Source organism: Jaculus jaculus, chromosome X, assembly GCF_020740685.1.
Source record: "Jaculus jaculus isolate mJacJac1 chromosome X, mJacJac1.mat.Y.cur, whole genome shotgun sequence".
NCBI lineage: Eukaryota > Metazoa > Chordata > Mammalia > Rodentia > Dipodidae > Jaculus > Jaculus jaculus.
Genome location: NC_059125.1, coordinates 120,762,122 through 120,777,805, shown reverse-complemented (window position 1 = coordinate 120,777,805; position 15,684 = coordinate 120,762,122). Strand labels below are relative to the sequence as shown.

The window sequence follows — 15,684 nt, the reverse complement described above, 5'->3', positions numbered from 1 at the left end:
TGTTTTCTTAACAGCAAAGATTCAAACACAGATATAAAATGTCAGCTTTTTTCCTGTTGTCAAAAGGAGAGCCACAGTTTTAAAAGTACCAAAATGAAAGGGCAGATGCCACTTATGAAATTATTAGGTTTTTTGTTTTGATTTGAAAGAGTTTGACATTTTAAGCAGCGGTTTCTTTTCCGCTCACTTTTATTGGCGTGTATGGATTGTCTCTTTCAAATGCCTGTCATTGACATTAAACACAAAGTGGGAAATGACCTCGGCAGAGCTAGCCCCAGCTGTGTGCTCCCAGTTCCGTATCCTCTCTCTTTGCTTCACGCAGACTTTAAAATAGAAGGGAGCTATTCAGAAAGGTGCCTTTGGAGGCCACCTGATTTCCACAAATGTTTTCCCTCCACTCATAATTTCCCCATAATTACTTTTTAGGTACCAAGTTACATCTGAGAATTTTTAACTGCCTTATTGAAGCACAATTTATATACTATAAAACTTACCCATTTAAAGTGTACACTTAAATGATTTTTTAGTAAATGTATACTTGTAATGCTTTCACCCAAACCACTTTCAGAATAATTTATCACAACAAAAAGAGTTCTGGCATTTACCCACACCCTCCCAAAATGTACTTCTTGTTTCTGCCTTTCTGATGATTTTATATTCTGGAAAAGCCTTATTTTGGATACTTTGCCCTAGGACATTTGTTCAGTTTACCATCATTGGTAGAGGCGACGGGGTTTAAACCAAGAACTGGACATACATGCCAGGAAACAGAGCTGAAGCCAGCTTTACTAGTGCCTTTCAACCTGACCTTGGACATGAACACCTGTCTTGGGATGCCCTTAGCCTAAAACCCAAGCTGAGAGGCAGGTTTAGAAGCAAGAATGATGGGTGTGAGGGGAGCAACTTTGAGACACCCATTTAGAAAACAATGCTCTTTCTCCCTCTGGTCAGAGGGGTTTTCTGGCAGATTAAAGCAAGGGCAACATTTCTCTACTTTCCCCACTCCTCTTCTCTGAGGAAGGGGCCACCTAACCCTTTAGGCACCCTGACTTTTTAATCTGAGACAGATAGTAAATTGGAAACAAAAAACTATCTTCCTCCAATTTTCTCTTATTGGCTAAAAAGACACCTATAATTAGATTGGATGTCTGCTGCCATTCTATGCTTCAGTTTTTCTTTGGCTCTGAAATCATTGTGCAATGGGTAGTTTCCAAGAAGCAGTGTTTTCAGGCCGTTTGTCATTTCAGTTGCAGCAATTATATTTACCTGAAAATTAACAATTGGCTATAGAGAGTTGTTTCCAAATATTATGCTTTATGTAGATGGATAGCTAAACACCGGGACCTTGTGCTTTTCAGTATTATTCCTCAAAATACATCCTCTCGGTGAGCATAGAGAGAGCATATACATTCCTTTTAAGATTTAATTCTTCAAATTATGAAAAAGTATGCACATGCCTCTTCATGCATTACAGAAATTAAGTTATCCACCCAGCATATACACTAGTGTTTCCTACAAGTTGAGTTTTAAAATATTAGAAAATACAATCCAATGTACTAATTGGACATTGTCATCTATCTTAAATGGATAAAGAATTTCCTTTAACTTAGCCTCCAAGACAGGCTAGTAGTTTGTCAACAAATGGTTTTACTGGGAGGAGAAGTAAACTCCCATCGATCATACTGGCATATCTCCCAGTTTGTGTTTATATCCTCTAAGTCAAGGAGTAGAGAAATATGCATTGTGTCCCTTGTTGATTATAAGTATGAAAAATGTGTTTTTTTAAATCAACATAAAGCACCACCCACTGGCTTCCATGGGGAATTTTATTTCAAACTTATTTATAAGCTTTCAAAGAAGTGTTGAGCAAGGTAACAGAAAGGTATAAGTAGTGAGTTTTAAAGTGTGTTTTCCTTATTGCAAAACAGACTTGGCTTTCTGGCAAAGAAAACAAAATCTTAGGAGAGAAAAAGGACCCCATTCAGCAGGATTTTGTTTTCTACTCTAAACAAGATACCCAATTTTTAGGAGGAAGTTGGCTTTCATATAAATAATGTGTGTTGTCCTACGATCATTTGATTCCAATTTCAAAATGAGCATGTGTGGCAGAATAAACTAGAAGGGAAGCAGTGGTAATTGATCAAGATTTCCAGAAACATGAACAAAATATTTTCCAAGCAATTTTTTTGCAAAAGAATTGGTGGTAAATCATTGTTGCTAGATGGTATGGCTTGGTTCTATGTAATGGAAGGTTAAACAGATTCTTGAAGCAACAAAAACACCCTTCAAAATGATCTATTTTTCCAGGGCAATACAAAAGGGGTTTGGCCATTTTTGTTTTGATTGCTTCAGCTTTAAACAGAAATGGTAATTTCAGTACATGGGCACTTTAGTACCTTGCATGAAAGCAAGACATCAATTGTTGAGATGTAATCAGAAAGTACATTGCCTTATGTTTTATTTCCTTTAATCATTCTTCTTTTTTGATGGAGTACTGGGCTTTCTAATCGAAAAGGGGAGTTGTAGAATTGCAGGCTTAGAAGAATGGGTTAGAATAGCCATCTTTAGTTTTTAAATTGCCAGGAGCCTGGTAATAACATGTCATTGTGAGGGCAATTGTTAACTACACCATTATATTGATATAAAAAATGGAGATCTACCTGTGAAAATAGATGTTAATAGCAAATCTGGCATTTCCAAGCCAACAATTGGAAAGATTTTTTTGAATACTAAACCCTATAGTGCATTGTTGAAATACTGACATGCTAAACAGTGGTTTCCTCAATTATTAAAGAATATATCATAGTCTCATCGGTAGAATATTCAGTTAACAATCATCAAGAGATTTCTTTTCAATGATGTTGAGCAACTATCATTCCAGTTTTCCTGATTCATTTAAGCTGCAATATTGATCATACTGCAATGAAATGGTTTGGGAGAAATGAAATTCAGTTCTATTAATTTTATTTAATTAACTGTTCTAAATCTCAAAAAATTTCCTTACTAGCTAATAAAGTTATTAATAACATAATAACAAAGTACTGATCCTCAAGATATCCCATAGTTCTGTAATAAAAGACCAATTTGTTAGAATGTAAACTCACAGCTGCTCTTGCAAATCATATCTTAAAAAGAAAGCTGAATTCATACTGAGAGGGAAAGTAAAACTATTTAAATTTGTAATCCAAAGACCGTATGATGGATGGAGTTTCTGTTTCCTGGAAGGCTCCTTAATAGTATATACTGGTGCCATAGTATGCATATTTTATGCTCTTATTTATTTTTGTCAACATAGGGAGCAATACTTTCTGTTGTAGGGCTATAGGACCAAAAGTTAGAAGAGAACTTGAGGAAGACATTTCAGGGAAAGTTTAGGAAGAGTAACAGGAAATGTAAAGAAACAGCAAGGGACAAGGGGGAAACATAAGGTGGCATAATATAACTGCATTCATTCATTTTCTGTCAGTTACATCAATGTGACACTTTGGCATGCCTTCAAGCAGCATGGATGTTTTACCTGACCTGGCTCATTCTGGTCTGACTTATGCTATTTAGCACAGCAGTACTTGTTCCTTGTATTTTCTGTCCAGGCTCAGTGGGCTTGCAAAAATCATTGGGATTTGGACAAGGAAAGTACAAAAGACTCAAAGCCTAATTTCACCATTTACTGAGCACTTATAATGACTTGGCCACAGGACTTGGCACTAAAACTACAGAAATGAGTATGAAAAGGAATCTGCCTTCAAGGAGCTCATTCATGTTGAAATGGGGGAAGATAGAAAATAATGAAAACTGTACAATACAGTGTGATAAGTGTTAGATCTGTGGAAAATAAACTATGGTCACACACAGGAAGAAGTGACCAATTCTTCCAGGATGGAACAGTGAGGAAGACGTGGTCTGAGCTCTGAAGAATAGGTAGAAGTTAGTTCGTCCAAACAGTCAAGATAAGGACATTCAGAGTAGAGGGAATGATAAGTACAGAGACAGAGAGGAATCTAACTTTGTGAAAGTAAGTATAAATTGTTTGCTTTGGCTGGATATTGGAATGCAAATGACAGTGAAATGAGAGTGGAGACTGAAGGGTATGTAAAGGTCAACCCAAGGATTTTGTATTCTTTAAGATTAAGGAATTTACTCATTGTTTTATAGGGGATATGGAGATAATGAAACGCTTTAGGCCATAGGCTGAAATAATGTCTGGGGCAGAAGTATGGGCAATGGTTTAGAGCTGAGAATGCATGGAGACCAGTAGACTAAGAACAAAAAAGAATTAACCAAAGTAGCAATAGTAGGAGTATGGAGGAAAGACTTGGTTTCTATACATTTTATAAGATAGTCTCAATGGAACTAGTAATTAATTAGATTTATAGAATGAAGGGAAATGAAAAGTCATGGCGGTGGCCAGATTTCCAGTTTAGGTAAGTACATTAACAGAGATGCCACTCATGGGATGAGTTAGAAAAACAGGATAAAAAAAGAAAAAGTAGAGCTTGGCAGGGGTGAACAAAAATAATGAGCTGAACTTCATGCTTTTTTTTTTTTTCATTTGAAGTATATGTGAACATCCCAGTAAAGAACTGTAGTAGGAAATTTCATGTCTGGAGAAAACTCTGGACAGGAGGACGTTTCAGCTTCTAGAGACAAGAGCCAAAGTTGTGGAAAGAGATAAGATGGCCCGAAGAAAATGACTGAACAGCATTTTAATAAGTCAGTATCTCTATTCCCTGTACTGTTGAGAAAGACATGGTCCAAAAGAGTGGAAAATTCAAATTCCTTTAGTATGTATTTGAAGTGCATCCCCACAAGAGAATTTCTCTTCTTTTCATAAAAGTTGATTACCTTTATGATTGTGTTTTGCTATGTTTAATATTAAAATGAACCCATAGTCTGCTTTTCAGAACTAGTTGCATACAGCATAAAGATAAGTTAAAAGCAAACAGGTGTGTGCCAGGCATAAAGAGAGCCAGCTATCGATGAAAAACATTAGCCACATAAGGTGCATAGAGCCCAGAATTAACAGATGATTAAAAGTTAGTCATCAAATGCTTTATTGAAGAATTTATAGTTAGGACTATGCAAACTCCTCCCTCTCCCCTCCCCCCCCCCCCACTTCACAGACAGACAATGAAAAATTTAGAATCAGTACTATGGAAACTCATTGAATCCCTCCTCCCACTTCACAGACAAAATACACTACTATTTTTTCTGCTTATGCAGCCAAACAAAATAAGGGCAGAGTGCCTGACTCAGCTTCAATATATCAAGCCAAAGCTCCTTTCTCTTTGAACAATGACAAATAGATTTTAATGTGACTAAGGTAATTGCATTTTAAGACTCTGTTTTTTTTTTTTTCCTTGTGTTTAGGAATCATACATAAAGGAAATGGGGAAAACATGTTCGTTTCCCAGCAGCCCCCAGTCATAGCAACCATAATGGGTAATGGACACCAAAGGAGTGTAGCCTGCACTAACTGCAATGGCCCAGCCAACAACAACAAACTCTTTGCTCCTGTTGCCTTAGCTTCTGGCCCTGATGGCAGTGTGTATGTTGGTGACTTCAATTTTGTAAGGCGGATATTTCCCTCAGGAAACTCTGTTAGCATTCTGGAATTAAGGTAAGTATTTAATAATCTCTATGGTTGTTTAGTGGATAAAGAAAAAAAAAGCAGCAAGAATAAGATAACATGAAGAAGCAAGGGACTGCCAAAAGAAGCAGAAAATGCATTGGCCCACATTTTCACCCCAAGTTAAGATGCAAGAATAGGAAAACTGGTCACGTGCCCACTCCTCCTATTTGAAGGAATCATTGAACACTGTGTTGTGGAGACAGGGAGGGTTGACCTCCATGTAGGTGAGGTCTCTGGTGTGTAAATTTCTGTCACTAACATGAATCTCAGTATTTCCCAGTGTTTAGGTAAATTAGTCACCCACTTCTGGCTATGATCAAAACTAACAAAATCTAAATGTTATACCTGTCTCAATTTTAGCAGGTAAAGATGTTGTCTGATCCAAAAGGCGAAACTTTCAAGGTTCTCTGTGTTCAGTCTTTTGAAGTGATCATTTCATAAAGAAGAACATTAAAGTCTAGTTTTTTATGGCATGATAAAGAAGGGAAGGCAAGATTTTTACCTTTGAAATTGCATCTCAATGATGATTAAAACATTTATTATCAGATTTTCTGACTATATTCTAAGTATTTTCTTAAAGCACAAAGAATTTTAATACCTTTTGTAAGGAATTCATAGGTATTGCTATTCTGTATCCTGAAATTACATAAAAATTATAACTAAATTAAGGGCTTAATTGGCTTATTTCTGAGGCTATAAGACAAACTACAGGTTCTCTAGAGTTCAAGGGAGCTAGGAACTATCTGTTCCTATCCCATTAGGGGTAAATAAACCTGTTTCTTCTCCTCTGGATGAATTGGTAGAACTTTACTTCTAATCAGTTATGACAGTTTTATTCCTGACACATAATTGGAAATCAAGGGCAAAATTTTGCTATATTCTAGAGATTTTGATGCTATAGTACAAACTATTGCATAAAATAATTTCTGCCTCAGACAACTCCTTGATAACATCATACATAGTGAGTGGCAGAACTGACACACTAGTAGAGCAATGTGTATGTACAGAACACTGTCAACTACAGTAAAAATACGTGAAAGGTTTTGTGGCATCAACATTTGTTTCTTATGTTTACACTCTGGTGGAAATTTTGATAAAGATTTTCCTCAAATTTGTTTTCATATTTCCTGTTTTGGAATCTGCCTCCCTTTTCTCAAACATAGTTATTCTCTCACACCTTGTTTAGGAAAATATAGTCCCAAGCCACTATCCATTTTTCACGTTAACTCACCCTAGTTGTAATACATTTCTTAATTATAATTGCAAACGCTGTCATAAGGAAGAAAGGTGTTAAATCCCCTAGCTAATAAAAAGACATGCTGTGAAGTTAAGACTTTATAAAGTACATTCAGAAAGTCTAAAAAAGAGACTGATGCATAACACCCTCCCCCTAATCAAATGTTGATGTGCCTCAGTGCATGTCACACTTCATGAGGACTTGTTGTAGAATATCTCTCAGAGCACTTACTTACTAGAAAGTCAGCAGGAAGGCCAAGATGGTTGTATGCCTAGATTTGAAAACCATTTATACAACATTTATACATTGTTTACAAAACCCTAGGGTGTTCTATCTACATGATGCCACATATGAATAGGAATAGTGAAAACTGCATTCAGTATCTGAGCATTTCCAGTCATGGACATATTGTCTATCAGATAAAGAAAGACCTTACCCTCCTGAGCTTATATTTAACTCTAAGCCTTCCTAGCTAGTCAGAATCTATATGGCTTACTCATCAAAGGAAAGAGTAGTAAAAATTTTCTATGAAAACAAAACAAAAATAATGTTAATATAAGGATGCCAGAGCTAAGTTTAGACCTTTCCTTTGTAATTTAAAAGTAAATTTACCTTAAGGTGGATCAATTACTATTTGTTGATGAGATCACAACCAGGGATTATTAACCGCTCAAAAATTTTAGTCCAGAGTACCCTATGGCCTTCAAAACAAAATTATTTTAATTATAAAATAAAGTAACTTGAAGCATAATTGCAAAGTGACCTTCCTGTTATAAAGAAAATTAGTTTTTGTTGGTTTGAACTATTGTACTATTTCTCCATTTATTCTTACCCTGCAACACATTGTCACAGCTCTTCAAACACATAGGCATGTGCACCCATGGACTCACACATACTGGATATCTCACTTGCCTGTCTCTCCATTTAGCTTTCCTAAGCTATGATAATTTAGAGTTTCTTAACAGATTTTGTCAGTCTCAAATTTATTTAAGGCTATGGACCTCTCTGTAGAAAAAAACACAACATCCAAAACTGTTCATTCGATTTAATAGGTCACATAGTTCCCTTCTTTAAACATCTTCCAGCATCTTGTTTCTATAGTGAAATCATAGATTCACAGTTAACATCTCCCATGAGATTAATTCCAAGAAGCAAAAAAAAGTACTACTACCCCTGTGATTGGCCATCACAGAAACTATATGAATATACATAATCATTTTGATTTAATTGATGCTTAACTCATTATCTATCTGACTATAGTTGAAACCATCAAACCAGTTTATGCCAACAGATATTAGCTGGAATATTTACACACAAACTAGTATCATTCTCATTGCTAGGGGAAAATACATGACAAAAGATCAATTTAAGGGAACATGGATTTATTTCACCTTATAGTTCTAGAGATTAGACTCCATCATGGCAGGCAGGAGCAAATCACATTGTCACATCAGAATCAGAAGCATGAATGCTCACCTTGCTTTGTCCTTTTTATACAGTCCGGCAGCCCAGTCCTGGGAATGGTGCCACCTACTATTAGGTGGGTCCCCCCACCTCAGTTAATCTAATCTAGAAAATCCTTCACAGACATAACCAGAGCTTTGCTTCCATGGTGATTCTAAATCTGGTCTAGCTGACAATCATAGATTAATCATCACAACTTTCTTGGTATGTGCCGTTTAATGTGTTTTGAGATCCACATGTGGTTAGTTCTCAGACAAATATTTGAAGACATAAAACTTGTCCTTAATGAGGCACATTCTGTATTTCCATATTTTTATCCTTTTATTCTACATTTTGGCTATATTGAGAAATTATAGATTTTCCTTGACTTTTCAAAGATTGGAACACTGGATATTTACCCAGTCTCATCCCACATGATCCAAACTATCCTCCATTGAGCTTCCATCATCTGACTTCAATAATCACTTCATTTTCATTGATTATTAACCACTTATTTATTTTAATTGTCCTTCCTTGAACAAACAGGGAGGAAAGAAAAATCAATGATATCATTTTTATTAAAAATTTTGCAAGAGGGCTGGAGAGATGGCTTAGCGGTTAAGCACTCACCTATGAAGCCTAAGGACCCCAGTTTGAGGCTTGGTTCCCCAGGTCCCACGTTAGCCAGATGCACAAGGGGGCGCACGCGTCTGGAGTTCGTTTGCAGTGGCTGGAAGCCCTGGCGCTCCCATTCTCTCTCACTCCCTCTATCTGTCTTTCTCTCTGTGTCTGTTGCTCTCAAATAAATAAATAAAAAATGAACAAAAAATATTTAAAAAAATTTTGCAAGAGAAACAATATTGTTTTTTATTTATGTCTATATCCCTCCTTTTCTATAGCTTTTATTCACAAACACAGATCTTAATACTTTCTTCCAGTAGTAGACAGAAGTAAGGTGATGAAGAAATAAAGCTTCTCAACTCATGTAATTAAACATAAAAACGTTTCAAAATTACATTTTCTGAAGGTTTTTAAAGATATGTTCAGTTTGGAGGCTGAGAAGATGGCTCAGCAGTTCAATGTGCTTGCTTTCAAAGCATCCCACCCTGGATCCAATTCCCATGCCAGCCACATAGGCTGGATGCAAAAAGTAGCACATGATCCTGGTGTCCGTTTGCAGTGGCTAGAAGCCCTTGTGTGCACACATATGCACACAATAAAATAAAATTTAAAAAATATATAATCATTTCTGAGAGGTAGTTTAGGTTTGGGTTTCCTAGGAATTATTTCATCATGTTAAAACATACACATATTTAAGTACCTACTTACACATAAATACACATATGTACATTTCAATAGAACAAAAGTGAAATCACAGGTTTGTGAACTTAATGTTTGAAGGGTCCATGAAGATATTAGGTCTAAAATCATTCCCAATGCAAGCCTGTTGGTTTGTCATTTATACTTTGTTTGATCCTTTTTAATAACCAGAAAATTAAATACTTCTCAAGAAAGCATCTTTGAATTGCTCTGTTTTCAAAAATGTCTTCTTCATATTCAATTAAGCCTGCCTTCCTAAAAGATTCACTTACTAATAGCAAAAGCCAGCATCTTAAGCTACACAGACATAACCTCCCTCTTTAACTGGACAGACTTTTATATATATATAAACAGCTATCTTAGATTCCCTAGCTTTCTCTTCTTCAGTTCAAATATGCCCAAGTCCTTCAATTGTTTCTGATCGATTATGACTGCTTCCTTTTATCTTTGACTTTGATTGGCCTTGGGGTCACTTTTGGTTTCTTAAAAGTAATAGGGGTAATTGTATAAGTAAAATTAGAAGACACCATACCAAGTGCTTTACAAAAATTCAAACATGTAATATATCTTTGGTCCCCTCTCATCTTCTAATTTCACAATTCTATTAGAAAACCCATTAAGCATGACTGTAAGTGATTTATTCATTGTAAAATCCCCATGCTGCTACTTTAGGATTCGATTATTCTCCAGATATTTATTTTGCCCTTCCCTTAAAAAAGAAAGAGGAAAAATGAAAGAGAGAAGAAAATAAGAGGCTGGTAAACATTTCTTTGTACCTTGAGTAATTTGGACTCGACAAATGTCAACATGACATAAAAATTTCTCTAGAGATTTTATCATTTCTTTTCCAGTGACTGGTTGATATTTCTTACTTTGTTCTCAGGACTTGACCCCTGTCATTGACTGGAAATGGAATAGTCCTAGACTAACACCCATTTAGAGGCAGTTAACATTCTGAGGGGCATTGGAATTTGTAAAGTACTCTTCTAGAGAAATGAATAGAACCTGATCTTTGAAGAACCCTACAAATAGCTAAGAAATGGTCATGAACCACCATCTTGTTCATCTTACTGAAGCTACAAATATCTTCTTTCTTTATTCCTTGTCTAAAACACTGAAATGACAGTAGCTGGATTTGGAAGCTCTGAGAAGTCAGTGGTAGGCAAGAATAGGTGCATGTTATTCAAAGGAAGACCACAGGAAGTTGAGCAAGGAGGAAAGTCCATTCTTCAACATCTAATATTTCTGGCAATGAATCAAGAAAGAACCTGAGAGTGGTATAAAGAGTTTTAGCTACCACCAAGTAGTCATTCAAACTACCATGGTTCCAAGTCACTAAACAATAGCTCCAAAAGTTGCCATGACCTCTCTTTTCTATCTTTCACCTCACAAAATATAAAGAGTAAAATGACACTTTGTGTTAAGAAAAAGAGGACAGTCACAAAAACATAAACCTGTATGATTCCATTTATGTTAAACATCCATAATAATCAAATTTATAGAGACAAAGACTAGACTTTTGGTGTTCTGGGACTTAGATAGAGATGAATTGGAAAATAACACTTACCAGATAGGTACTATACAGAATTCCTTAAGGGTGATGAAAATGTTCTGAAATTGGATGGTAGCAATGGTTGTATATCTCTCTGAATGTACCAAAAATTGCTGAATTGATTGTTTACAAGGGTTAATTTTATGCTATATAAATCAAGTCTCAATAATTTTATTTTAAATTAAAAAAGAAGAGTAGATGGCTTGTTTCATCATCTGAATCCTTAGAAAATGGAGGATCAATTCACAGAGCCTATCATTAAAAGCATGTCTTGCTCTACGAAGAGTTGGGACTCTAGTCAGTCCTTTCTCCTCCTAACTCATGACAAGCTTCAAGACTGTCAGTTTCCAGGTGTTACTGCCCACTGATGGGCTTAGGCACTTGTGAAGAATTCACATACTGGCACCTCAGCATGTAGTCAGTTGCTTGGTAGACAGCCGGCTGACTTTGGTGGTGGTTCAATTCTGAATCCTTAACTAAAAGTAATTCTGAGACAGAACAAGGTCACACACTGGAAATAAATTCCCTCATTTTCACTTCCTCCCTCTGAGATGTTAATGAGAGAAGCTGCTCTGCATAATGCAGGACATCTTTCCAAATTCACAATGACATTATTGGCAGGATTAGAAGCAGCTGCAAGAAAATCAAACTATCTCCCTCTCTACTACTTGCCATCACCTAAGAATTTCAAAACCCTTTGTAACCACACAAATAGTTCTTTTTGTACTATGTGAGTCTGGTTGTAGATGAAATCATATTTTAATAAGGTCCTTCTAGTATTTCCACAACTATACTTCCTTCAGAAAGATTGGCTATGTTCCAGTAATTAGAGCCAGGCTCACCCACCCATCCTATGGAGACTATAAAAAGAAGCAACTGTCTAAGAGACAAAGAGAAAGACACAAATGCCTGAGGCCAGGTTTCTAATCAGAGCTCTGCATCCTTGCTGGTTGACCTTTGTGGCAACCCACAAGATACCTACCCTTTTGAGATGGGCCAGGGAAACAGAGGAGCCAGTGGAGCATGACCTGTGGCCAGGCTAATAAAATCCCACAAAGGTTCTTTTTCAAAAGGATTGAATTCATTTTAGCAGGTAGTTTCAAGTGAAATAATTCTATATCTTTTCTTCTTCCTCTACATTCCAAAGAAAAAGAATGTTTTCTACTTTTGATAAAAAGTTTGTTATCTTCATGTCTTCATGCTGACCTAAGGGCCAGATTTAAAAGGACTTTAAAATTAAAATGCCTGTATTTCACAGATAATTATAGCCTTTTATTTCCAGGACACTTGACCCAAAGTCAGACCCGCACACAGACTGAGCCCACACCCACACCCACACCTACCCTCACTTCCACTCCTGTGTGAGATGTATCATACCATGCCACTGAGTGAAACAATTTAAGCAAGACCCAGTGCCAAGAAGTTATCAGATCAGAGGTGGACAAAGAGTTCTGTTCTTCTGGGCTGGCAATTGTGTTGTACCTGCCTCAGTTGCCCCTCAAACCATGGAGGCTGGATAACACAGGGCTTTAATGGTTGATGTGCATGATGTTTGATTGAAGGTACTTTGATGCAATAACATTGATGCCAGGAACATACTGTCATAGTCTAAGAAAGCCCTCATACTTTCAAGTTGAGACCCTTCAGTATTACCAAGGAATGTGTACCATAGATATCACTAACTTACCTTTGAGACATATAACTGACTTAGAGTTAAGTTTGGAATGCCTCACAACACATGATTTAAAAGAACCCAGTGATTTTACATTTTTATAGAGTGCTTCGGACTATCAAAGCAAATCCTAGGTACCTCCTTTGTCATGACTACTTTTTCTACTCCCAGCCCAGTGGTCTTTATACTCTGCATCATAATCTCCAGCTAAGTCTCTTGAAAATAAAATTCCCAAGACCTACTGCTATAGTAGGATTCTGATGTGGCAGGACAGGAGAAGGCCCCAGTACATAGGCCAGAATCCAGTGATTCTGATGCATATCAGGAAAAAGCTTTTCAAAAATCTTCACTAGGTCTAAGCAGATGACTCAACAGATAAAGTGCTTGCAGCACCAAACATGAGGACCTGAGTTCAGGTCCCCAGGACTCACACAAGATAACAGGCCTAGCGGTGCATACCCATGGTTCCAGGACTGGGGAGGCAAACACAGAGAATCCTGGGGTTCCTTGACTAGCTAGTCTAGTTAAATCAGTGAGCTGACAGTCAATCAAAAGGTATAAAGTTATGAAACATGACTTCTGGAGTCCAAAACAAATACATACAAAGATGTACATGCACACCCACCCACCCATCCCCCCCACACATGACTAGACACATTCACACACATTCAAATGCAAAAAGACAAATTAAAAAACTAATAAAACCTGCCTTAGCACTTATCCCACCTAACTAGGTCTTATCTAGATACATAAAATTGTGTGATTTTGTGTGTGTGTGTGTGGGTGTGTGTGTGGGTGGGTGTGTAACATGAGAGTGGAAGTGAAACTATCTTGTGGAACAAAGGGGGATAACAATGAGAGAGAAGATAGATGAAAAGGGGGAAAGAGGAAGGACATGAGGGAGAATATTCAACATATACTTGTATGAAAATATCTTTATGTAACACTGTACCATGTATAATGGATATATTCAATGACAATTTGTTTTAAAAAAAGAAAGAAAGAAAACACTAAAAAGAACATTGCTCACCCTCCTTGAAAACATATTATAAGAAGAAAGATGGAAGAATTGGGCCAGGTGTGGCTTTTACCCTAACTAAATGATCCTGGTGAAGTCTTTCTAATTGTCACAAGATGAGTTAGGAATTGATGTGTCTGGTTCAATTTGGCCTATTGAATGATACTGATGACTCTCTATTTGCTTTTACTTGCTACTCGTGGATACCTTGTGCTCCCTAGAAACAGAGATACCAGACATAGGTAAGCAAATCACATGGGCAGCTGCCTACTGCCTCCTCTTGCCTAAGAAGCCAACCCTCTAACAATGTGCTAACAGGGAAATTTTGCTGCTTAAGTAAGGTTAAAGAAATAGTATGAAAATGAAGTTGGAAATTATGCTCAGGTAAGTGTATTGCAAAAGAGGAACAGAACATTCTAAAAAAGAAACACAGTAAGTGAAAACTGGAAGTTCAGTATTCCATGGGAAAGTGAGGCTGAAAGTCTCATTATGATTCCCTAAGGTAATATCACAAATGAGTTCATAAGTTCAAATAGATTTGATGTTTTCAAGATGCAGATAGAGAGAAAGGTAATATAGCAATCTCCCTAGACCAAGAAATATAGTTAACAGTTTGTATTAAGGAATAGTGATGACAATGACCTTCTTTTTGTAACAAAAGGTTGCATATTTGCATTTGATGACCTTCTGTAATAAGACTTTTTTTTCTTTGATGTAACCTCATGGTTTATAATTCCTCTCACCCAAAGGAAGTAATTGAAAAATTCTAAAATGACCACTTCCCATTTACCAACAATATCACATAGCCCTAAAATTAATTATAGTTAGTATTTCTATGCAATTTATTTATGCATTACACTTGTCAAAAGTGTTCTAAATTCTTGAAATTTAAAGGGAGAAAACTGAATTTTTTCACTCTCAAGTGCCAGTTGTCATCAAAATGGCACAACAGAGTTTTTAAATATGGATTTCATTTGGGATATTCCAATGTCCTAAATACCAAAGCACCAGATCTGCATTATTAATTTGGCATGGTTGATTCTTTAAGCAAATTAAGTTGGCTGCCAAAATACTTATCTGAAAAGTGTTGCACATTATTAATTATAACTGCTAATTATGCATTTACTAATCTATGTAATATTAACTAGTATGAATGAAGAGATCATTGCTAAGTTGAAAGGCATAGCTTCAATGTAAAGCTAACCAGAAGGTGACAATTATTCTAACATCCAAGTTACTAAAAGAATCTTCACAAATCTTAAATCATAATATGAATTTAGTCATGAAGGACTAAACCAAATTGGGATATAGTACAGTATTTTTTTTTCTTTCTCAGTTATGGAATGTTTTTAGAAAGCACCAAGAAATCTGTCTAGGGTTGGAAAGGTGGCTTAGTGGTTAAGGTACTTGCCTGGGAAGCCTAAGGATCCATGTTCAACACTCCAGGTCCCACATAAGCCATATGTACAAGGTTATGGAAGCACACAAGGTAACATATGTACACTACATGATGCACGTGTCTGGAGTTCAATTACAGTGGCAGGAGGCCCTAGCATGCCAATTCTCTCTAGCTTGATCACTTTCTCTCTCTCTCTCTCTCTCTCTCTCTCATAAAAATCAGTCTCAATAGCTAAACTGCACTTGAGAAATGGCATAGAAGAGCAAGAACTTGCATATCAATATAGGGGACATTTTTGACTGTTGGTCATCAGTAAAATAATGTTAATCAGATTCAAATGTGCTATATTGGGTTATTCCCTTTTCTAAAACTCAGTATACAAAGTTTGGGAACAGCCTTACTGAGCAAAATATG

The 15,684-nt window shown here is 36.5% G+C and overlaps 1 protein-coding gene across 2 annotated transcripts in view; it reads left to right on the top strand.

Annotated features, from left to right (window-relative positions):
- The window catches only part of Tenm1 (teneurin transmembrane protein 1), an 850,812-nt gene that overhangs the window by 727,023 nt on the left and 108,105 nt on the right, over positions 1 to 15,684 (top strand). For both annotated transcript variants that reach the window (XM_004653940.2, XM_045140035.1), the window contains 2 exons: positions 5,368 to 5,617; positions 14,093 to 14,113. In XM_004653940.2, coding sequence (XP_004653997.1) covers positions 5,368 to 5,617; positions 14,093 to 14,113 — 271 coding nt within the window. The remainder of the gene's footprint in view (positions 1 to 5,367; positions 5,618 to 14,092; positions 14,114 to 15,684) is intronic.